Consider the following 24,067-nt stretch of genomic DNA (forward strand, 5'->3'; position numbering starts at 1 on the left):
CCTGAGATCTCATTTCAGCTCATCTTTCAGCAAAATAGAATGGAAATTCAAGGGATGAGAATGAATGTAAAAGTGTAAAATGTTCTCTTGTAACTGTTGAAGTGCCAACTTTTTTTAATTAAAGTGTAAAATGTTATTCCGTTTAAATAAATTTGCTCACTGGCAGAATTTTGTTCAACATTTCCTACCATACAGTATGAATACTTCATCAGATATTTTGAATTAATTTTCATTTAAAATGGTTCAAATAATACCTTTCTTGCCGGGACGTCTCCCCCTTCAATACCAAGGGGCAACCTCCGTCTTGGGGAAATGAAGCAAATGCGGAAGTGCCAAAAACTGCAGTTCCTCAAATGGCCACTTGAGGGTGGCTCCAAAAGCGAGTCATAGAACCCCATGTTAAAATGTCAACATTTACTGCAGAGATTTTGTAAATGATGGTCCAATTTAAAGTAAAATAGATGATAAAGTAGTCTATGCTATAGACCAGTGGTGCCCAATTTGGGGCCCGCTCTGTTTGTTTTGGCCCGCCACGGATTTTGATTCCCCCCCCCCATGGACATGCTTTTTCATGTGGTGACTTTGTGAAACAGTGAGATTCCTTCCTCACAAGAGAAGCGACTCAACTCCTGAAACACCTTCAGTCCTCACACGAAAACGCGGTCATTCCTCCTGCCTCACTTATCACTCAAACTAGCTGTCAGGCATCACTCCTCACGTCTCACACAAAAACGTTGTCGATCCTCCTGCAGACTAGCTGTCAGACATCACTCAAACTAGCTGTCAGGCATCACTCCTCACGTCTCACACAAAAACGTTGTCGATCCTCCTGCAGACTAGCTGTCAGACATCACTCAAACTAGCTGTCAGTCATCACATGAAAACGCTGTCATTCGTTGTTTTTGGTTGTTCTTCCGTGTAGAATGCCTCTGTGAAATGAGCAACAATTTCTTACAACTTCACTTTCGGTTGGGTGATTTTGCCTTCAAAATAAAAGCGTTTTTTTTTTTTTTTTTACAATAGATTAAAGTAGTAATCCATGAGACCCAACATAATTAACATCGTAACACTAAGAGGAACATCTAGTTTAATAATCAAAGATTAAACTAGATGTAACTCTTAGTTAATTCTGTGTGGGAGGAGAATTAACATCGTAACACTAAGAGGAACATCTAGTTTAATCTTTGATTATTAAACTAGATGTTCCTCTTAGTGTTACGATGTTAATTCTGTTGGGTCTCATGGATTACTACTTTAATCTATTGTAAATAAAAAAAAACAAGCTTTTATTTTGAAGGCAAAATCACTCAACCGAAAATGAAGTTGTAAGAAATTGGCTGAGTTTCCCAACAAAGAAGCTTCTTAAGAGTTAAGAAGCTTCTTAAGGAGTTAAGAAGCTTCTTAAGGAGTTAAGAAGGCTCCAAAGAAGTGTTTCCCAAACGCCTTCTTAACAGTCGAGAAAAATAAAAAAAATAGAAGGCTCTTAAGAAGCATCTTAACTGGAGCGGCTCACTTGATGGCACTCTGAGCCCAGCAGTGGGCCACGACTCAGTGTGAGAAACACTGTTAACACCTAATCATGGTCATGTTAAACTTTATTAAACATTATTTATTTCAGACATGGACTGCAGTTCAAATTGCTTTATATACACAGCATACAACAAAACAGAGAAACACTACAGAATTTAAGCGACCTTGGGTTCTGTGAAAGGTGCTATATAAATCCACAACATTATAAAAGTAATCCATTCTGATTAGAGGAATATAGCCTACGGTAAAACATTTAAAACACAAGTAACCATACATACAGGGGAGATTTTCAAGTGTTCCCTAATTTTAAACACTAAAGGGTACATGAAAGAAAGGAAAAAGGGAAAAACACAAGAGGAACAGTGGACACAAGTATCTCCTTTTGCCTGACGCGGCTGGATCTGCCAGTGTTTTGTCATTAAGAAGGTGTTAAGAAGGCTCCAGACCCTTCTTACAAAACCTTCTTAACGAAAGATCATCTTAGCGCTAAGAAGCTTTTGGGAAACGCAGCCTTCTTAACGGAGGATAATTGGAAGATAATTTTAGGCTAAGAAGCAATCGGGAAACGCGTTGGCTTCGTTGGCTTCTTACGGGAGCCTTAAGAAGGGTCAAAGAAGCTTCTTAGCGCTAAGAAGCTTTTGGGAAACGCATGCCTTCGTAAAGAAGCAATTGGGAAACGCGTTTGCTTCTTAAGGGGGCCTTAAGAAGGGTTGAATTAGCTTCTTAGCGCAAAGAAGCTTTTGGGAAACCCAGCCATTGTTGCTCATTTCACAGAGGCATTCTACACGGAAGAACAACCAAAAACAACGAATGACAGCGTTTTCATGTGATGCCTGACAGCTAGTTTGAGTGATGTCTGACAACTAGTCTGCAGGAGGATTGTGTGAGACGTGAGGAGTGATGCCTGACAGCTAGTTTGAGTGATGTCTGACAACTAGTCTGCAGGAGGATCGACAACGTTTTTGTGTGAGACGTGAGGCGTGATGCCTGACAGCTAGTTTGAGTGATGTCTGACAACTAGTCTGCAGGAGGATCAACAACGTTTTTGTGTGAGACTTGAGGAGTGATGCCTGACAGCTAGTTTGAGTGATAAGTGAGGCAGGAGGAATGACAGCGTTTTCGTGTGAGGACTGAAGGTGTTTCAGAGCACACTCGACGGTTTACTATAGGAGACATGACAACTGACAACGCTTTAGACTGAGGAACGATAGCCTATACTCTGACTGACGAGGATGCCCTAAAATGGTTGCCGTACGTCTGGTATTCAACCAACCCAAATTCTCTCATGTCACTCCCCTCTTCCGGGACCTCCACTGGCTTCCCATCTCAGCTCGCATCAAATTCAAGACACTGGTACTGGCCTACAGGGCAGTACACCAGTCAGCTCCCCTGTACCTGCAATCTATGGTCAGGTTCCAAACCTCTCACCGCTCCCTTCGCTCCTCCACCAGTGCAGGGCGCCTCGCCCCTCCTTCGCTACGGGCGCTCAAAAGTCGCTCATCCCGATCTCGACTCTTCTCGTCCCTGGCACCTCAATGGTGGAACGAGCTGCCACCTTCGGTCAGGACTGCTGAATCACTGCCGATCTTTCGGAAAAGACTAAAGACTCACCTTTTCAGGCTCCATCTGGGCCCTTCTTGATCTAGCTTCGTTCTCTCTCTTTCTTTATTAAAAAACAAAACAAAAAAAACAATACTAACCTAAACTTGTACCACTAACCTAAACTTGTACCACTGTTCCTTCAGAAGTTGTAGTTGTCATAGACTGTGCTCCATAGTTGATTGCTCTATTGCTGACAAAAAGTGTGTTATTGTAAGTCGCTTTGGATAAAAGCGTCTGCCAACTGATGTACTGTAACGTAATGTAATGTAAAGATTGCATCCCTGCAAATTGTCATGGCAAATTGTTTACAAAAGATGGACAATAAAGCTGATTTTCAAAGTACCTTGAGGATTTTTCAAGTTGTGAATTAAGTCAAATTTCTCTCTTGATTACAAAGGTAACTGTTTTTAACTGGGTGTTTACTGATTAAATGTTTAAGCTCCCCACAAATGCAAATGTTTTTTTAAATATCTATAACCAATTGCAAATTATTACAATTACCAAACAGATAAAAAGTAGATTATTATATTGAAATGTTATTTTAGATTTAGAATGTAAATTTTCTATAAAACACAATACATTTTAATGTAATTCCACAACGTTTATTTTTGGCCCTCGGCCCTCCACCCAGATTGAGTTTTGGCCCTTCATGGGAAAGAATTTGGGCACCCCTGCTATAGACCCTTTTCACGGGGGCCATTTTGTGTCGAAAAGGCAGAATAAACACAGTTGCAAGCAAAACACTAATGAGGGTTTCCAAATTCCAATCATGGAAGTTTGAAACCCTCATTAATGTTTCGCTTGCACCTGTGCCTTTTCGACACAAAATGGCCCCCGTGAAAAGGGTCTATTGATGCTGTTGCGGTTGCCTGTCCAGTGCAGTGCAGCTCGCCATTTATGGACTAATAACAGGCAAGATGGCAACGGATGTCCCCACAGAGGGAGATGTGACCAGTAGAAAGAGAGAGGACATCCTATTGTCCTTCTATGTCTGTCTGTGTGTGTGTGTGTGCGTGTGCGTGTGTGTGTGTGTGTGTGTGCGTGTGCGTGTGTCTGTGTGTGTGACTGTGTGTGTGTATGCGTGTGTGTGTGTCTGTGTCTGTGTCTGTGTGCGTGGTGTGTGTGTGTGCGCGTGTGAGTACATGTGTCTCTGTTATACCCTTTCACACATGAGGCATGTGTCTCTCGATCACATGAAAGTGAAGCTTCCTTCAGGTACAATCAGGATGGTCAGCTTGGGTGGTGGGGGTGGTGGTTGCCTAAACCTGTGCTAAAACTCTGGTGCCACTCCACATTTACTCTTTAGGCTTTAGGGCAAGGTGTCACAATAGTCTACTGGAACCCTCCCCCCCCCCCCCCCCCCACACACACCAGCTTTATGTTGATTGACAGCTGAAATGTAACATTTTAAAAACCAGACAGGTCAAACTTTTTACAGCGGGAATTTGGCCGAACTCTCTTAGTCTCGCTGTCTCTCATTGTCTCTCTATGTCTCTCGATCACATGAAAGTGAAGCTTCCTTCAGGTACAATCAGGACGGTCAGCTTGGGTGGTGGGGGTGGTGGTTGCTTAAACCTGTGCTAAAACTCTGGTGCCACTCCACATTTACTCTTTAGGCTTTAGGGCAAGGTGTCACAATAGTCTACTGGAACCCCCCCCCCCCCCTTCCCACACACACACACACACACACACACACCAGCTTTATGTTGATTGACAGCTGAAATGTAACATTTTAAAAACCAGACAGGTCAAACTTTTTACAGCAGGAATTTGGCCGAACTCTCTTACAGCTCGTACACACCATGAAACGCTCGGCGGCATGCCTCCTGTGAAAGCCTCTTTGACGCTGCATCTTGATAGGCTGTCTTGCTCTATTTCCGTGTCTGATTGGTCCATTTCAACCTCGCGCCCCCTGCCGCTGGAACCGCCCAGCGCCTCTAGTCTGCGACAGCGAAACGCTGGGCGACATGTTTCCATGTCTTGCTTTTAGGCTCCCTTTTACTTTCTATGGTTTAAATGTATCTGGAATATTTTATTCCCATGGGGGATTCTGCTTGCTCTCCCTGCTCGGCGTAGCATGCTGCTGAGCCGAGTTCAGGGAGAATTAAATTAATTAAATATTAAATTAAATATTAAATTAATTCTAAGAGCGGAGCCTTCAACGCCAAACATAATTGTATGCATTATATTCATTTATGCAATAAATGGTTAATTGTATGACTTGAGTGTTCTTGAATGAATTGCAGTTTTCACCTATTATGTGATGATTGTATGTGTTTGAGGTTAGCGTGGGGAGGGGGTGGCTTGGAGCGTGTTCAGCTGGAAGGTCACCGAGACGACACACTGGCGAGGCCAGCTGAACACTTTCCATGTTTCATTGGTTTGAAAATAAAAGACACATATGTTGGCTCTATGTGTGCATGTGGTCAGTCCCACTGAAGCGACCAGGACAGATGGAGAGGTGAAGTCCAAAGGACTGGCCAACAGAACGTGGTGCCGCTTGGCAGCGGCGGGTCCCCGGGCGTGCAGGGATGGATGGGGGATCGGTTGTGGGGGTGTGGGCGGGGGTCGTAGGTCAAGCAGGGGCAACCTGGCTGGAGGAGATGGAGGAGCTCTGGGTTTTGGAGGAGGCGGCGGTGGTGGTGGTCTCCTCCTCACCAAAGTTACCTTAGCTCAGTACCTTAGCCTGCATGCAGTGATAATGTAGCATCAGTTACCTTAGCATGCATGCAGTGATCATGTATCATCAGTTACCTTAGCCTGCAGCATGCAGTGATAATGTAGCATCAGTTACCTTAGCATGCATGCAGTGATAATGTAGCATCAGTTACCTTAGCATGCATGCACGCACGCACGCACGCACACACGCACACACACACACACACACACACACACACACACACACACACACACACACACACACACACACACACACACAGAGAGAGAGAGAGCATTACACAATAGAAGAAAACTCCTGAGAGTTTGTTAAGCATTTTCAAGGGCAGGCTATCCCGATAGCATCATCACTGTAATGCATATCAGTGCATCATGAAGCGGTCTATTGAGGGTAAGCACTGCAGCCGGCCTGACTCAGCTCAACATGTCAAGCTCGGTAAAGAGCGGGGATTTAAACTGTTTCACATCTGTAAGACCTAATCCCTAACCATTGCATAATGTAGACCAGGGGTCCTACACATTTTCCATTTCAAAATTTCATACTTTTCCAGAATCAAATTTCCAGACTTCTCTGTCAGACCATACACCTATGGCCACACCACAATTTGGAGGTTTTGGGGTTAATCCTCGGTGAAAAGTTGGACTTTGAAGAACTCCTCAAGTGAAGAGTGAAAAGCTCAGACAGAAATTACTTGACATTTTAAAGTGATCACTTCATTCAACAGCCAATCAGAAACGATCCTCCAACAACAGACAGGTAGGTCTGTGAGTTTGTCTGTATGGTCAGTGCAGTCGTCTGTGTTCTGGTAGACCAGGGGTCAAAACCCCAAGACCCTGCAGCGCATAGTTAGAGCAGCTGAGAGGGTGATTGGTGCCTCCCCCCCCCCCCCTCCCTTCTCTCCAGGACATTTATGAGACACGGCTGGTCCACAAAGCACTCTGCGCTGCAGGCGACCCCACCCACCCCTCACACTGCTTCTCCAGTCTCCTGCCATCCGGGAGGAGAATGAGGAGCTTTCGGGCAAGGACCAGCAGACATGGGGACAGCTTCATCCACCAGGCTGTCAGGAAGCTGAACTCTCTTCTAGCCCCCCCCCCCCCCCCCTTCCTTCTCTGCCCCCTGCCCCCACAGACTCTGGACTATGACACAACAGCTGAGTTGGCCTACAATACATCATCCCTGTGGTCCTCTATGGGGATGGTGTTGGACGGTGTGTACTTTGGTCTGTGTGTGTGTCTTTGGCAGGATGTGGAGCAGGTCCTGGCTGGCTCGGATGGTGCCGCCAAGGGAGTGGTGCTGAAGGATGGGACAGAGATCCACAGCAAAGTGGTTCTGTCACCCTTACGTCACCTTCAAGAAGCTCACTCCACAGGTAACAATGTGGTAAAACACCACATGGAAACACCATGACAGACAGTACTACTGTATGATTTATTCTCTGACTCCATGTTTTTTTTCAGATGAGTCCAATTCGTTGTATGTACACATACTTGTCCAATAAAGCTGATTGTGATTCTGATTAATTGCAGGGTTCCCTATCTCCAGAGTTCCTCAAAGCTGTAGATCAGATAGATTACACCTCTCCTGTCACCAAGATCAACGGTACACCAATTCCCAATTCATTTTTCACTTCCCTATGACCAGACAATTGTCCAAGTCCCTCTGATCCGAGTCCCAAGCGAGTCTCAAGTCAATTGGTCCCGAGTCTCAAGCAAGTCCCAAGTCTTTCCTTTTGTCGGCAAGTCAAGTCAAGTCAAGTCACAATGTTATTTCAAGTCAAGTCTCGAGTCGAGTCACGGGTTATGTCAAGTCGAGTCACAGGTTAGAAAAAATGACAAGGCAGAGATTATTTAGGCTGCAGACGTGCGCGTTCACGTTAATACGTGCTTGTTGCCAAGCAACACACTTCTCTCAGACGAGCTCGAGACAGCTGACAGACAGCTCCAACTCAGCTCAAACTTATAGAGTTGTATTCAAAGCATAGAAACGTTCTCACAGCTCAATTTAACAGCGCCAACACAAGCAGTTTGATCACAAGTGCAATCAGTACTGAATGCGATGGCAGACTGCGCACTGCGGGCAGTTGACGAAGTCAGGAAGAAATTGAAAGATCTTCCGACGCATCAGCTTAAAACCCGCCGACGAGCGGAGGTCCTGCGCCCAAAACGTCTATATTTACAGCACATATCGATCGATATTTTTGGAGAAGATTCCGGCCGCATCACGCGCAGATCAAGATGAGACAGCTGTCAGTGAGTAGCTACGCATTTGGGTGTAACTTTTACGCCTGCTCCATACACAGACGCAGCGCATACAGGGTGCACTAGTCATAAAATTAAGTTAGTCCTAACTTTGAGTTCTACATCGGACGTAGCGTGTAAACCTAGGCGTACGCCCAGCTGGTGCACTCGGCTGATCTTGTCACAAGTCCGAGTCGAGTTTCGAGTAATTTTCTTCCAAGTCCGAGTCGAGTTTCAAGTATTTACCTTCCAAGTCCGAGTCGAGTCGGAAGTCGTCAAATTTGCGACTCGAGTCCGAGTCCCTATGACTCGAGTCCAATTGTCTGCCTATGACATAATTTACTCGTTCTGTTCTGTTCTGTTCTGTTCCGTTCTACTGTCTCTATACCATTCAACTGTCAGGTTTTGACTGTTAAATCTACGGGAAGTCACGATCAAAAGGCCTCCAGAAATTCTGATTGGCCGAATAACTAATAAGCGAATAACTAATAAGTGACCTAGCGAGATGCAGTCTTTTTCTTAAAAAGTTTAACAATACTTTTCAGTACTACGATATTCAATGTTACTTGAAAGAATCAGCATTTAAAATAAGCTGTTAAAGGGACAGCTCACCCTAAAATCCAAAATACATATTTTTCCTCTCACCTGTATCGATCCATCTAGGGTTACTCAAGACTTTGTTGTGAGCAGTTTCATATAGGAACTATTTTCTTTTGCAGTCTCATGTAGGAACTAGCTAGCAGCTAGCGGGTGTAGTTCGGTCAAAAGAAAATTAGTTCCTCCATGAAACTGCTCATAACAAGGTCTGTGGATTATCTTGAGTAACGGGGTCATGATTTCTGGAAAGAGACATTGCTGTTGAGTTTATCAAATGTATTTCTTTGGCACTTTGAACACCACAAGCCGAGTGCCATCCAGTTCCATTGTATTGGAGAGAAGGCAGAAACTCTGCGGCCGATGGCCCCTATCGTTGCATCGGCGCAGTTTCTAGGCCGAGCGGCAGGCGCAGATCAAAGCAGTGGGCGTGGAAAGGCGCACTTGATATCGTCGTGCTGGCGCTAGATGCAGCCCAAAGCATTACAACCACGCCTTTTAGGCGTAAAATTATGCACCGTCATGCTCATTGGATAAGTGCAATAAACGAATCGCACGCTTGCCTTTTTAGCTCCAATTCCAGTGATCCCGCAAAACCAGACGAAAGCCAAACGCTCTGCCCCCCCCCCCCCTCCCTTCATCCAGCCTGTCTGTCTGCATTATAGGCTATTATTCCATATTATTATGCTTCTCAAACCAATCTAACTGCAGTTTCAATACTGCAAGCATGTAAATAGCTACACTATAGCAAGATCAAAGTGAAAATAATGTTCTATGCATCAGCTAGAAAAATATAGCCTATTAGATTGGTGAAAGTTTGTCCAGAAAGATATCATTTTCTCTCGCCTGCTGCAGGAAGGATGATGCACATAAATATACCCTACATTATGTCAAGTCATTGCATAAATGTGTTTTTATTGTAAAACTAAATGTGAAATAGGGCCAAGTTATTGGAGTATAGCAGATGCCATTAGAAGCGCGTTCCGAAGCGCGTTCCGCTGTTACTTCTCTAAATCACGTTAACTCCACAAGGGGTATATATAGGCCCAGGAGGACATATATGTTTCACATAGGGTGGTATTTTCATTTCGATGTTTGATTTGGTCCAATATTGAAATGTTGACAATGGCAGGCTGTGTTACCATTACACATTAATTTAGAACTACCTTTTATATCTATTTTGGCTCATTTGGTGGCTATTTAGTAGCGAAATGAAGAAACACAATGCATGCTGGGAACTCAGAGAGAGAGAGAGAGAAGGGTGACAGAGAAGAAGCAGTGAAGGCACAGAATAGGCGTGCTTTTCAAAAGCGCAAAGCGCTAAATGTAGGCCAGCTCCCAAGATAACACTAGGCTGGTATTTAGCGCCGACACGCCCACTTTGGGACTGCGCCACGCCCATTCGGCCTAAAGCGCATTTGGCAGCCTAAAGCCTATTGCTATCTTGCCGAAACAGGCGCAAGGCACGTTTTTTTGCGGTTAAGGCCCGTAATAGCGCCGATGGCCTGTGGGAGAATAGAGCCCGATATCTCCAAAACTCAGGCAACTAACACAAAACGATATAGATGGATAAATAGCACTACAGGTGAGAGGGAATAATATGTATTTTGGATTTTAGGGTGAGCTGTTCCTTTAAGCTCATTGTCTCATCTAGCATAGTTTCTCTCCTTATAAGCCTAAAACACGTACACTTTTATAAAGCAACCAATTTGTTATATTCCTGTGGATAGTTGGCTAAACACAGATGATGTGATGTCAAGATATTTCCATTGTAGCTACGATGGAGTTGAATAGGACAAAAATGTCCAACTGTCTGAAACATAAACATCAGGTTTTGGTGTCAGTCCCTCAAAAGGACAAAAAAAGCAAGGACTTCTTTCTCTTTCTCCTCTCTTCTTTCTGATAAAAGAACTCGTGGAATGCACTGACCGTCAGAGGTTGATGATCTAGAACAGTGTCAAAGTATCTGAGGATGGTATTTTCCTTTTAACTAGCACATAAAGTGTAGCATAGCAATCTTGTGACTATGACACAATCATGTCACATGAGAACAAACAAAATGTGTACAATAAGAAAATCATCCAGATACTTCGTATTGGCTAATTATTATTTTCCTATAAATCTTTTTAAAATGGAGAATACCCCTACAACTCTTTAAATAATTCGGTAGAGAGTTCCAAAGTTTAATACCTGTAACTGAAACACACATCTGTTTTAATGTGGTCCGTGCAAGTTGATGTCTAAAATTATATTTCCTTCTATGGTCCTCCTCTAGAGAAACAAAAACAAACAATTTCTGCAAATTAACTGGCAAAGCTTGATTCTTTGCTCTAAACAAAACCAATGTCTGTAATTCAACTAAATCTCTAAGTCTGATTAATCCGGATTTGATAAACAGTCTGTTGGTGTGTTCTCTTGAGTCCACATTATGAATGATTTTTACTGCTCCTTTCTGTAAAATAAATAGTGGATTTATATTACTCATATATGTATTACCCCACACCTCCACACCATAAACAAAATAAGGCAAAATAATTGAAAAATACAAAATCTGCATTGCCTTATACTTTAACACATACTTTGTCTTGTTCAAAACAGCAATATTTCTGGACAATTTCGTTTTTACATAATGCTATATGAGATTTCCAACTTAATTCATCATCCATTATAACACCCAAAAACCTAAATTCGGTTTTACCTCAAATCCCCATTGTGGTGTTTGTCACCATCTGCTGGCTGAAAGGTGGATTGTGCAAGTGTGAAAGCTCTCTTAGCCCTGTTGCTAACCGCTCTCTTAGCCCTGGGCTAACAGCGCTCTTAGCCCCAGGCAAAGCGACTGACTTATCCCTGGCTAAGTGTAGTGTGAAAAGCCCTAACGCGATCTAGATGGATAAATAGCACTACGGGTGACAGTGTATGTCACCTGTATGTCAAATGTAGCCTACTGGTATGTTTGATCTTATAGTGTGAGGTGTTCAGTTAATAAATGTGAAGGAAACACTGGGGGAAACAGGGAGAAGGATACTGACTCCACAGAGAAACCAGTGACACACAGAGATTTCAGAATCACTTTAACAACAGCGCTCTCCTTCAACACTGATGAGAATAGTTCACTGTGCAATCAAACCATGACAACCTGACTCACTCATTGGTCTCAGGACTTTAGAGAGTTTTTTTGATTGCTGATGGGCCGACTATTCCACTGGCTAGAGTATGATGGGAGCTTATGATGGGAGCTTACGTATATATTACAGGCAATGTACACCAGATGCGTTACGGATCCGATCGACTCTCGCCCATGTTAATTGATGGGCGATACATGCGGTACAGAAAAATGACGCACCTGTTCTATTTTTGTTGGATCCCGCATCTGTTCCGTAGTGTTTTTACCTCTACATTTACTTGTTTAACGGTTATTTAAGAAAATGTGGATAAATATATAGCTATATTTCCACATAATTTGGCTTCCATAGCACAATATAATCATGTTCATTGTTTGCAGGTATTCTTCTGTACAGATTTTCACAGGAGTCCCTCAGGGGCTTTTAGGGAAGTAAATTTTGCAGCCTTCATTCATATTAAACCTCAATGCCTCATTTAACAAAGGCACCTGCCTACGTTTCCTCCTCCCTATTTTCCTATGACAGGTACATTTGATTAAAATAACATGGGTGTATGCTACATGTCATAACTCCCCACTTTTGCTCTTACACCCTTCCTGAAATTATCAATACTGTGGCCTTTGAGACTTCCTGTCAAATGCTCTCTGTAATGAAGCAGCATTCAAGGATGAAATAATCTTAAAGTCATTTAGGACAGAAACAGAACATTTTATTGAAATACTGTACTTCCTCATACGGTGGCTCTTCTCCCCGAAGATCTGCACCAGGAGGACCTTGGTCTCCACGTTGGGCATGATAGCCTACCTGCTCACACACACAAACAGAATTAACAAAGGATGTGTGGTTTCCAGTCAATGTGTACATTTTGAAGAGCATTGTATTTATGATAAATGGTCAGCCTTTTATAGTGCTTTTATCCAAAGCACATTGCAATCAGTAGGTACATTCACCCATTCACATAGACATTCATACATCGATGGCGACAAGCTACCATGCAATGGTGCTGGCAGAGTCATCGGGAGCAATTTGGGGTTCAGTATCTTGCCCGAGGACACTTCAACATGCGGACTGGAGGAGGCGGGGATCGAACCACTTATCCAAAGGGATTAGTGGACAACCCACTGTACCTCCTGAGAAACAGCTGGTCATTATGTCTGCCAGTGCACCATTATAAGAGCAGGCATAAAATGTGTTAATGACACTATGGGAGAGACTTGATGTTCTCTGACATTAGGTGTGTGTTTGTGTGTGTGTGTGTGTGTGTGTGTGTGTGTGGGGGGGGGGGGGTGTGTGCACATATATATATATATAAATTAGGTGGGGGGATGTGCACATATATATATATATTTATATATATATATATAAATTAGGTGGTGGGGTGCACATATATATCTATATACTGTATATATATATACATATATATATATAAGCCTATATAAATTAGGTGGGGGGGTGTGCACATATATCTATATATATATAAATTAGGTGGGGGGGGGTGTGTGCACATATATATATATATATAAATTAGGTGGGGGGGTGTGCACATATATCGTATCGGCAATCAACCAAAAGAACTGGAAAATATCAGCATGTTGGATATCGGCCCAAAAAAATGCAATATTGTGCATCCCTTTTCCAGGTTGGTTTAAAGAAAAAGAAAAATGCATTCTACTATATTCGTGTAAAGTGACTTATTCATAAAACTCCCTAATAGTCCCTGACTTATCCAGAGACTTTATCAAATCACCTAACTTTCCCTGCCTGGAATATCCCTCTCTACATTCCATGATAATCCACGACCAGAGGGACCCTCATAAAGCGACACACACCATAGTTCTCCATCTGCTCCAGGACGTGTCCGCGACGCCTCCCATCCCTCTGGGTGAACATCTCCAGCACCCTGCTGAACGTGACCTTGCTCCAACGGGTCATTGTGAGCCACCAGGAAGTCTGCGGGCATTGGGCCGGCCACTCTTCAAACAGGCTGGGCTGCCGTGGAAACGCCTCAGCACCTACAGATGACAGTTTGTTTTGGTTATATGCAGTGGTGTAATGTACTTAAAGCCCCTGGAAACACAAATCCACAATAACCTTCATTGTTTACAGTCCGACTGACACGGGAATGGGTTGGAGTGGATTGATCAATACTTTATTTACTTTTCTTTCTTTTTGGTTAATCTCTATCAAGTTATGAGACAGCAAATGTGTAGCCACATTGTAAAGCGCTATATAAATGCAGTCCATTTACTATTTATTTATTTTTTGTGCAATATACTGTAACGAATCAGGTATTCGTTCAGGAACCAGGAGACTTGTACAGTAGTTGGTACAGGCTTTTATTCTTGGCTCATTCTCATAGCTCCTAGCGGTAGCTATGCTGCTAGCTCCCCACACGACCAGCCAGCTCTCTCACATATACAGACTCACATCACCACGAGACAGGAAGTGCCACTTACACACCGTGCCCCCCCAGGAACAACCCCCACACATCAGTTCCTATCTAAACACCGCATCACCACATTACATGTCAAACCCTGGGTCGCTACATAGTCCTCACCCAACAAAAAGCCAGCTCCCACGCTGGCACCAGCTCCCACGCTGGCACCCACAACCCACACATATATCCCTGTACCAAAACACAACATTTTTCCCCGACATCTTTTTTCCCATCACCACATCAAATTCTATTTCCCCACAACATTCCCATTCATTTTCAATTAACACAAGCCCCTACCTACGGGGCGGCTTTAGCTCAGGAGGTAGAGCGGGTCGGCCAATGACGCAAGGGTTGGCGGTTCGATCCCCGCTCCCTCCCAGCTGCTGTCGTTGTGTGCTTGGGCAAGACACTTAACCCCAAATTGCTCCCGATGGTGTGTAGGCACCCTGCGTGGCAGCCTGCCGCCATCGGTGTATGAATGGGTGAATGTAGACTACCTACTGATTGTAAAGCGCTTTGGATAAAAGTGCTATTCACTAGCAAGGACCACACCACAACAATGTATCATTTGAAGCTTTAATGAAGATAGATATGTGTAAGTGATGAGGTGCACGTGAGGGTGCATGAAGGTGCATGAAGGTGCATGTGAGAATGCATGAAGGTGTCATCCGTTGATGTCTGTCTGGGAGGAGACAGGCAGAAGGAGACTCAACATTGGGGTGCATGAAAGTGCATGTGAGAATGCATGAAGGTGTCATCTGTTGATGTCTGTCTGGGAGGAGACAGGCAGGAGGAGACTCAGCGTTGGGGGTTCCGTCTCAGCATGAGCTGCCCGAGCGGATTGCTTCTCAGGCGTGTTTACGTCCGAGCTGATTTCAGACCCCTCCAGACAGATCCTGGGAATGAGACATGAGAGAGACATGCACCGAATTTGACGGGAAGGAATGAGGATGTTAGGAGGTGAGGGTTGGGATGAGGGTTGAGGGTAGGAATGAGGGATGAAGGGATGAGGGTTGCGGGTAGGGATGAAGGGAAGGGAGGGTGGGTTGAGAGAACTGAGATGATCTGAGACAAACAGGGCAGGACAGGTTCACCAGGTACATGTATATGTAACCTGCCAGGTAATTGAGGTGTGGTTAGAGGCGTGGTTAGAGAAGTGGTTGAGGCGTGGCCCTGCTCCTGAACCTAAGTTAACATTCATTAACTAACATTTCACTAGCAAGGACCACACCACAACAATGTATCATTTGAAGCTTTAATGAAGATAGATATGTGTAAGTGATGAGGTGCACGTGAGGGTGCATGAAGGTGCATGTGAGAATGCATGAAGGTGTCATCCGTTGATGTCTGTCTGGGAGGAGACAGGCAGAAGGAGACTCAGCATTGGGGTGCATGAAAGTGCATGTGAGAATGCATGAAGGTGTCATCCGTTGATGTCTGTCTGGGAGGAGACAGGCAGGAGGAGACTCAGCGTTGGGGGTTCCGTCTCAGCATGAGCTGCCCGAGCGGATTGCTTCTCAGGCGTGTTTACGTCCGAGCTGATTTCAGACCCCCAAAAGAGTTGGATTTAGAAAGAGCTGAGTTGAGCGTGAGCTTGACAAAGATCATTGACGTTGTGGCGATATAGGAATGGTATGCTTGAGATGACCAGCGGCCATGAACCTGAATGGTTTGGTCTGAGATATTCAGTCTGAGACTGTAGAAGGAATTGCTCGGAAGGAAGATATAGAAGTTGTTCAGAATATATACAGAGAACTTGGTGTAGCTTCTGGACCCGGAATTGAGTGGCCACTCTTCCTGTTTTGGTAAAGAGTGGGTCTTGAGGTGATGCTTGCAGCATACATGAAGCGGAAATAATTAGTCAGTGCCTTGTGTTGCTAAGATAGGTGTAGAAGCAGAAGTAGAGGGAAGGAAATTCCATGCTGATCTGTTGAACTAGTGTTGAGCCGAGATCAACGCGATTCTGTGCAAGAAATGCATGATGGCTGGAAGACTAGATCGATCGTTGTTTAGGATTTCTAGGACTGCTGAGTTTTCTAGGACTGCTGAGTTATGAGAGTGGATGAGTATGGACTTCCTAGACCCAACATGCCCCCAAAGAATGGCAGATAAGCGATGATAATTGCGGCTGAATGAAAGCGAGACTGGGTCGAAAGATTTGACCTCTGCGTCTGTCTGTGGCTGATAGAACTGTCTGCGGCAGCTGAAGAAGAAACTGCATGCTGTGTAGTAGCTGACGGGAGTGCACTGTGGCTGATCTAGCGAGCTGCATAAAGAATGAGTTGCACTCTAGTGCAGTTACTGAAGAAGCTAAATGCATCTACCGTAGCCGATGGATTAAACTGTAGCCTAGCTCTAGCCATGACTGATGAGCTAACTGCTTCTGCTGCAGCCGATAGACCAAGTTGCACTCTAGTGCGGTGGCTGATGAAACTAACTGCGTCTGCCATCTGCAGTAGCTGATGAAGTGAATTGCACTCCGCAATGGCTGATGAAGCCTTCTTTGTCTACGGCAGCTGATGGAGTGATCAGCACTATGCAGTAGCTGGTGAAATAAACTGGACTCTGTATAGTGACGGATGGATTTAACAGTGTATGTTGCAGCTGATGGAGTGAACCTTATAGTGGCTGGAGAAGCTATTGTGTGCTACAACTGATGCGAATGAATTATGCTCTATGCATTGGTTGACAAAGCTATCTGTCTGCAGCATCTGATGGAGTGAACTACACTCTGGCTGATGACGCTAACTGCTTATACCGCAGCTGATGGAGTGATTTGCACTCCATGCAGTGGCTTATGGAAATAACTGTCTGCAGTAGCTGATGGAGTGAACCCTACTCTGTGCAATAGGTGAAGCTAACTGTCTGCAATAACTGAGTAAACTGCACAAGGAGGCTATTGAAGCGAACTGCGTATGCAGCAGCTGTAACTGAACCCCTGTGCAATGTGGGATGAACCAACTACGTCTGTGGCGGCTGTAAGAGTTTTGAACTTGTGCAATGGCTGATAAACGAACTGCGTGTGCAGCAGGTGATGGAGTGAGTGAGCTGGCTGATGAAGTTAACTGCATCTGCAGCCGTGGATAAGTGAACTGCATTCTGTGAAGTGGCTGATAAAGTGAACTGCGTATGCAACAGCTGATAAGATTGAACTTATTGATGAGGCGAACTGCGTCTGCAGCATTTGATAGAGTGAACTGCATTCTGTACAGTGACTGATGAAGCAAAACTGCGTCTGCAGCAGCTGATAGAGTGAACATGCTGATGACGCAAACTGCGTCTGCAGCGGCTGATAGACTGAACATGCTGATGAAGCAAACTGTCTGCAGCGGTTGATAGAGTGAACTGCATTTTGTGCAGTGGCTGATGAAGCTGACTGAGTCTGCAGCAGCTGATAGATTGGCTGACAAAGTGAACTGCGTCTGCAGCGGTTGATAGAGTGAACTGCATTTTGTGCAGTGGCTGATGAAGCTGACTGCATCTGCAAAAGCTGATAGATTGGCTGACAAAGTGAACTGCGTCTGCAGCGGTTGATAGAGTGAACTGCATTTTGTGCAGTGGCTGATGAAGCTGACTGCATCTGCAGCAGCTGATAGATTGGCTGACAAAGTGAACTGCGTCTGCAGCGGTTGATAGAGTGAACTGCATTTTTTGCAGTGGCTGATGAAGCTGACTGCATCTGCAGCAGCTGATAGATTGGCTGACAAAGTGAACTGCGTCTGCAGCTGTTGATAGAGTGAACTGCATTTTTGAGCCGTGGCTGATGAAGCTGACTGCATCTGCAGCAGCTGATAGATTGGCTGACAAAGTGAACTGCGTCTGCAGCGGTTGATAGAGTGAACTGCATTTTGTGCAGTGGCTGATGAAGCCAACTGCATCTGCGGCAGCGGATAGAGTAAACTGACTGATCAAGCGATCTGCGTCTGTAGCAACTGAAATAGTGAACTGTGGTCTGTGCATTGGCTGATGAAGCGACTGCGACTGCAGCAGCTGATAGAGGGAACTGAATGTGGAGGGATGGAGGGAGCTTGTGGTGTTAGTCAAGATTCAACACAGGTTGCAGAGCTAGGCTTCCTTTCACCCCTGTCCTCACTCTGATGGAGGAATGAAGGGATGAGGGGATGAAGGGATGAGGGGATGAATGGATGAGGGGATGAAGGGATGAGGGGATGAAGGGATGAGGTGATGGAGCAAGCAGCGCTCTGAGCATTGGTAGCCGGGTAAACTGCGTCTTTGCAGCGACGGGCTGGTTGAGCTGCCTCTGAGCAGCAGCAAGTGGTTCTTTACCACGGCGGCGGGATGAAGTGATGAAGCTCCCTGGGTGGGTGACGCTGCTGTGGAGTGTTAAGTATTAGCACAAGACAAGACAACCACAATGTTTGGGTGTTGGGGAAGGGATGGGGTAGGGAGGGGATGGGGATGGGTGTGAGGATAGACAAGTTTGAAAAGAAGGAAGAGGCTGAGACTGAATAGTCTGTGGCCCGATTTTAGTCTGTGGCCGGACTCCTTGGGTTAATAGCCAGGCTGCTGCCATATGGCCCTGGAAGAAAAGGAGGAACAGAAGCCATGTTGCTGTGAGCGGCTGAAGGGGGGTAGAGGAAATGGATGATGGATGGTAGGCTGTACATGTGCACAGGGAGTTTGTGAAGCCTGAGAGACAGGCTGAATATCATGTTTTGTTTGAAAGTAAAACATGATCATTGTTGAGAAAGAGAGAAGTACTTGCCTAAGTACTTGTGACTATCTGTCTATGTTGACTTATGTAGACAGAAACCAGAATTGTTGTTGTTGTTGTTGTTGAAGATCAATGCCGGTTGTTTACCATTGAACTGAAGCCTGTACTACGAAGCTAGTTTAACAGATCCGCGATAAGTCCCTTTGATCTGGTTTGACTGAACAGGATCAAAGCTATCTAGTTAACTGATACTACGACGCTGGTTTTCTACTAGGTAAGTGGACCTGGGATCTGCCTGTGCACGCGCACGTTTTTCGCTCATGCACAGGCGCGCGTCCACGCGAAAGAGGTGCGCTAGCCAATCACATTATGAGCAGCTGAGTTGGCCAGCCCGACGGCATCTTCAGTCAATATTCCCGTGTCAAATCGACTCGACAAACGAGGAAGGCGATCATATTCCAGGGAGGCAGTGTATCAACGTATTCTACGTTGCCGGTGTAACGACGCATTCTGCATCCCTTCCTTGGGTGAAGAAATTCCACGTTCACAAACGGGAGCCCAACATCAGACTGTACCGTCGCCAGCATCTATTTCCACAGAGGGAAATGCATTCTCTTTCAACACGGTGACGAAAAATACTCTATTCAACCACACAAATATCAACAACCAAACTTAAGCGCTTCCGGTTCCTGATCGGGTACCGTCGGCAGAGCCAACCACAGTCGGTGTCGTCAGGCGTGACATCAGAGCCTCAGCCACGTCACCCCAGCCGCATCTTCAGCTCCCCCTCCCGACTGTAACAGCGCTGCAGATGATGTCTCCCTCTTCCCTCTGGCTGCTCCCCTGGAGCACCATTCTCCTGACCGTAACAACATTCTCTTCTCCCCGGCCGCTCACATCCTCCCCAGCCGGTGTCTCTCCTCCGGCCTCCACACTCTCAGTGCAGTCTCTCGCTAAGTGCTCCGGCGAACGGCAAGTCCAACAGAGTCTCACCTGCCCGCCGCCTGCACGCCTCTCTTCTCCTGCAGTCCTCCGGTCCCCGACAGCCTCTCGACATTCCCTGGCTAGGTGTCCAACCGCAGCGCATAACCAGCAGGCTCCCGGCCGTCCCCAGTACCGTTGCTCCGCGTACCTGGTCTTTCCCCCGGGACCGCTGCGACACCACCTCGCTAGGTGCCCATGTTCCCCGCATGTCCAACACAGTCTCTTTTGCGGCTCCTCCGGCCGTTCTCCACACTGCGTTACCTCTGTGCTCATCAAGTCCACATGCTGCATCACCTCCTGCAGCATCTGCATCAGATCTACTGCCCAGGCAGGCGTCGCTTCCAACAGCCGACTGACTTCTTTCAACACACGGGCTTCCATGCCCGCCAGCATCGAGCTGAACGTCAGTATAAGGGGAGCCAGTATAAGCTCCTTTTCCCCGTTCAGTGACGGCCATTCTCCGTCGCGTACCATCGCACATGGTCTTCGTAGCAGTTAGCACCCCAGGTAGCTAACCGTTACCGCTAGGATGCTCGAGCCCAAAAGCCGTCTCACACACAGTCTCTTTTGCCGTTCCTTCTCACCCTCTCCCCTCTCGGCCGACGCAGAGGCGATACCGCTTAACTTCTGACGCCAATGTAACGAATCAGGTATTCGTTCAGGAACCAGGAGACTTGTAGTTGGTACAGGCTTTTATTCTTGGCTCATTCTCATAGCTCCTAGCGGTAGCTATGCTGCTAGCTCCCCACACGACCAGCCAGCTCTCTCACATATACAGACTCACATCACCATGAGACAGGAAGTGCCACTTACACACCGTGCCCCCCCAGGAACAACCCCCACACATCAGTTCCTATCTAAACACCGCATCACCACATTACATGTCAAACCCTGGGTCGCTACAATACTATACTGTGCAATTCTTCAATCTATGCTGTGTGTATTTTTTTGTTTTGTTTTTAGTGTGTGTTGTGGAAAATTGAAGTTCCATTGTTTCAGCAAAAGGGAGAAATCCTCAATGCCACTGGGGTGAATGTATGTGTGAGATGTCACTAATAAGTCATACCATTAATTATGCGTATGCAATTATAGCTTATGCCAATGGAACTTCAATTTTCAACAGTGTGTATATTGGATATATCTGTTTACTTTTAGAATTATTTTAACATGTCAATTTTCTGTTTGTGAGCTGCTGTAACAAGTTAATTTCCCACTTGTGGTATCATTGATACCACACCGTATCAATAAAGGTACAATATTGCATTGCATCCTATACACCCATCTACCCTCCACTGCTTTCAAACTGAGGCAAGTTGGTTAGAGTAAATGTGTGATTTTCTTTCAACGATTGCATCACATCAACCCATTCCTTCAAGTTAGTTGAGGTTACAGCTTCTCTGAATGTCTGGCGAAGGTTACACATCAATCTGTAACAGTAATGTGTTTGTTGATACCTGATCCTCACTCTCTTCCCCAGATACATGTTCACTTCGATGACCTGATGCATAAGATATGGAAAAACTACTGTCAGACTCAGCCATCAATAATGAGAAACCACCGGGCATTGACAACCTAGACGGAAAGCTTTTGAGAATGGTAGCAGACATCATTGCCACTCCCATTTGTCATATCAACCTGACTCTTATGAGTAATGTCTGTCCGCAGTCCTGGAAGGAAGCAAAGGTCATTCCATTACCCAAAAATGCTAGGGCTGATTTTAGTGCTGATGTAACAGAAAGGAAAATAACATAATCGTATTTCCCCATTATATTTATTTTCATTTATTTCCAAATTATTGTGGCGGGTGGCGCCAGTGAGAAAAGGGGCAGAGCCGCAATCAGGCAGGTTAGTAGATTACCTGTGGGAGGAACGTCAGTCGCAATTGTTTGTTCCGGCGAGTGAGGCAGTGCACACCTCACACCGGCCGCTTATTTTCCAACTTCCGCATTTTGTAAACTCCACTCGAGTCCCTATCGTTTATTAACACAACGTTTTACTTGCTCACTACTTCTAACAACTAACTACATAACTAGCGTTAGCTGGGATAGCTAGCTAACTAGGGCTGTGGCGATTCACTTATCTCCCGATTCGATACTATCACGATTCTTGGGTGCCGATTCGATTTATATTGCGATTCTTAAGTATTGCGATTCTACGATTATTGCGATTCGATATTACGATTTATTGCGATTTTTGTTTCTTTTTTTCTTTTCTTTTTTCAGTTTGTTTGCCTTTTTACACTAGATTAGAACATGGGAAAAGTTGAATCATACACTAGAGACTGTATATTATATCATGAGTAGGGCTGGGCGATATAGTTAAAAACAGGGGCGGACTGGGATCATAATTCAGGCCGGGCATTAGATACCAAGCAGGCCAGGCCGATATGGGCCGACGCGCGTGAAATTTGGGCCATTTGAAGCCCAATTTGGGCCGTTTGAAGCCAGATTTGGGCCGTTTGAAGTCCAATTTTACAATGAGATGCACCCACTTTAACCCTGAAGTGTAATTATTACTTCAGACTAACTAATAAAGTAATAAAACCACTAGTAAACCAGTAGGCGGCGTCTGGCCTGCTGTTCAGTGAGTGGCCTGACTGCAAGCACCCAAAACATTTTTTTTTTTTTGCGATTATCGATTCTGGAATAAAAGATCGATTCAAAAAATAGTGATATTAAAAATCGCGATACTTAGGTGAATCGATTTTTTCCCCCACCCCTATAGCTAACGTTAGCAACCTACAGCACCAAGCTAATTTCCGGTAATCTGTTTGTTTTTTCCGGTTAAGGTCTGTGCCAATGGACAGACCTATTTTTACAGTCTATGGGACAGACACGTAGTTTTGACTTGCTAAATGGAATCAAGAAAGACTGGAATCGTGTGTGCGGTTAGGGGATGCAGCAATAATTGGGAGAAGAGAAATATATTTCTGAGGGAAGAGTGTTTTGAACACACAAAAGCACGAAATATGAGGAGCCTCTTCGACTGTGGCTGCCGTATGTGTGTTCATTTCACTTCGTGGCCGACTGAAGAGCATCCCCCCCCCCCCCCCCCCACCACACACACACACGTCTGTGAACCACCATCATTGATTATTATTATTATCATCATATAAAGATTTTGGTCGTTTGAAGCCAGATTCATATAGGAATATCTAATTTTAAATTAACATTAGGATTAGATGGTTGTGATGTCAGTATTCAGTCTTAACAAGCATATATTTGCTCCTTTTCTCACTCACTCCTATGTCACCACCTGCTCTCCCTGCAGGGTTTGAGATTAAACTTTTTTTTATCACCAGCCAATATGGCTGCTAGATTTTAAAGTTACGAGCCAATTAATTTCAACTAGCCAAAATGTTTTTCTTGAAATAAACCAGAATATGAGTGCCACTGGGTTAATATAAGCATTCGTATCAGTACAAATAAGTTATAGCATAATTAATCTATAAATTACAGCAGGGCTATTCAACTAAATTGTTCAGGGGGCCACATTGTCAGAAACCTAAGGGACCGGGGGCTATTAGCTGCACAATAAGTCAATGATGCAGACCTGACCATTCAATATTTTGTATGATTTCGTAAGGTAACAAAAAGTGACGAGATGCGATATTGAATGTGACCATATAAACCACTTTTCCATCTAACTGCTCTTCTGTCTCATCTCTCTTCCCTTTAGTCGGTGCAGCAGGTGATCTCTAACCTGCTGATCTCCCACATCGAGCTGCATTCAGAGGAGAGTCCTGACATCCAGGCCCACTCCCACCAGCGCAGCGTGCAGAAGGTGGTGGTTCCTCTGGGAGAGGAACTTGCTGCTTACCAGACACGCTACCTGCAGGTAGGCTCACATCAACGCCGCATCATCTTGAGTTAGAATCCTTTCTCCATAACTTTGATCTGCTCTTGCAACTAAACATCAAGTTGAGGAAATCTGAATCGCCAAGACCGGATTTCTTTCTTGTCGCTGTAATGATTGTATCATTTCATGACAACTGCATGATTTTATGTGGAATAATTCTTATTAATATTAACACAACTTTTTAGTCATTAGACCTTCATCAGGTTACATTAAAAGGCAGGATAAACGCAGTTCCAAATGCACTTTTATTTTAAAAGTAGCCACACAGTGAGAAAAAAGAAAGTGAGAAAAAATAAATCATGTATTGCGGAAAAAAGTGATGCATCGATTTAAGATGCATCAAGATGC

At 44.9% G+C, this 24,067-nt stretch overlaps 1 protein-coding gene across 1 annotated transcript in view; it reads left to right on the forward strand.

Moving 5' to 3' along the window:
• The window catches only part of LOC310800837 (kelch-like protein 9), a gene marked incomplete at both ends in the record, with an annotated part of 60,990 nt that extends 37,256 nt beyond the window's left edge, over window positions 1–23,734 (forward strand). The window contains 6 exons of the mRNA XM_083664741.1: window positions 5,563–5,794; window positions 6,713–6,871; window positions 7,055–7,181; window positions 7,355–7,411; window positions 19,681–19,742; window positions 23,540–23,734. Of these exons, the coding sequence (XP_083520867.1) occupies window positions 5,563–5,794; window positions 6,713–6,871; window positions 7,055–7,181; window positions 7,355–7,411; window positions 19,681–19,742; window positions 23,540–23,734 (832 nt within the window). The remainder of the gene's footprint in view (window positions 1–5,562; window positions 5,795–6,712; window positions 6,872–7,054; window positions 7,182–7,354; window positions 7,412–19,680; window positions 19,743–23,539) is intronic.
• Between the last annotated feature and the right edge of the window lie 333 nt (window positions 23,735–24,067).

Source organism: Poromitra crassiceps (assembly GCF_964638095.1).
Source record: "Poromitra crassiceps genome assembly, contig: HAP1_SCAFFOLD_97, whole genome shotgun sequence".
Taxonomy (NCBI): domain Eukaryota; kingdom Metazoa; phylum Chordata; class Actinopteri; order Beryciformes; family Melamphaidae; genus Poromitra; species Poromitra crassiceps.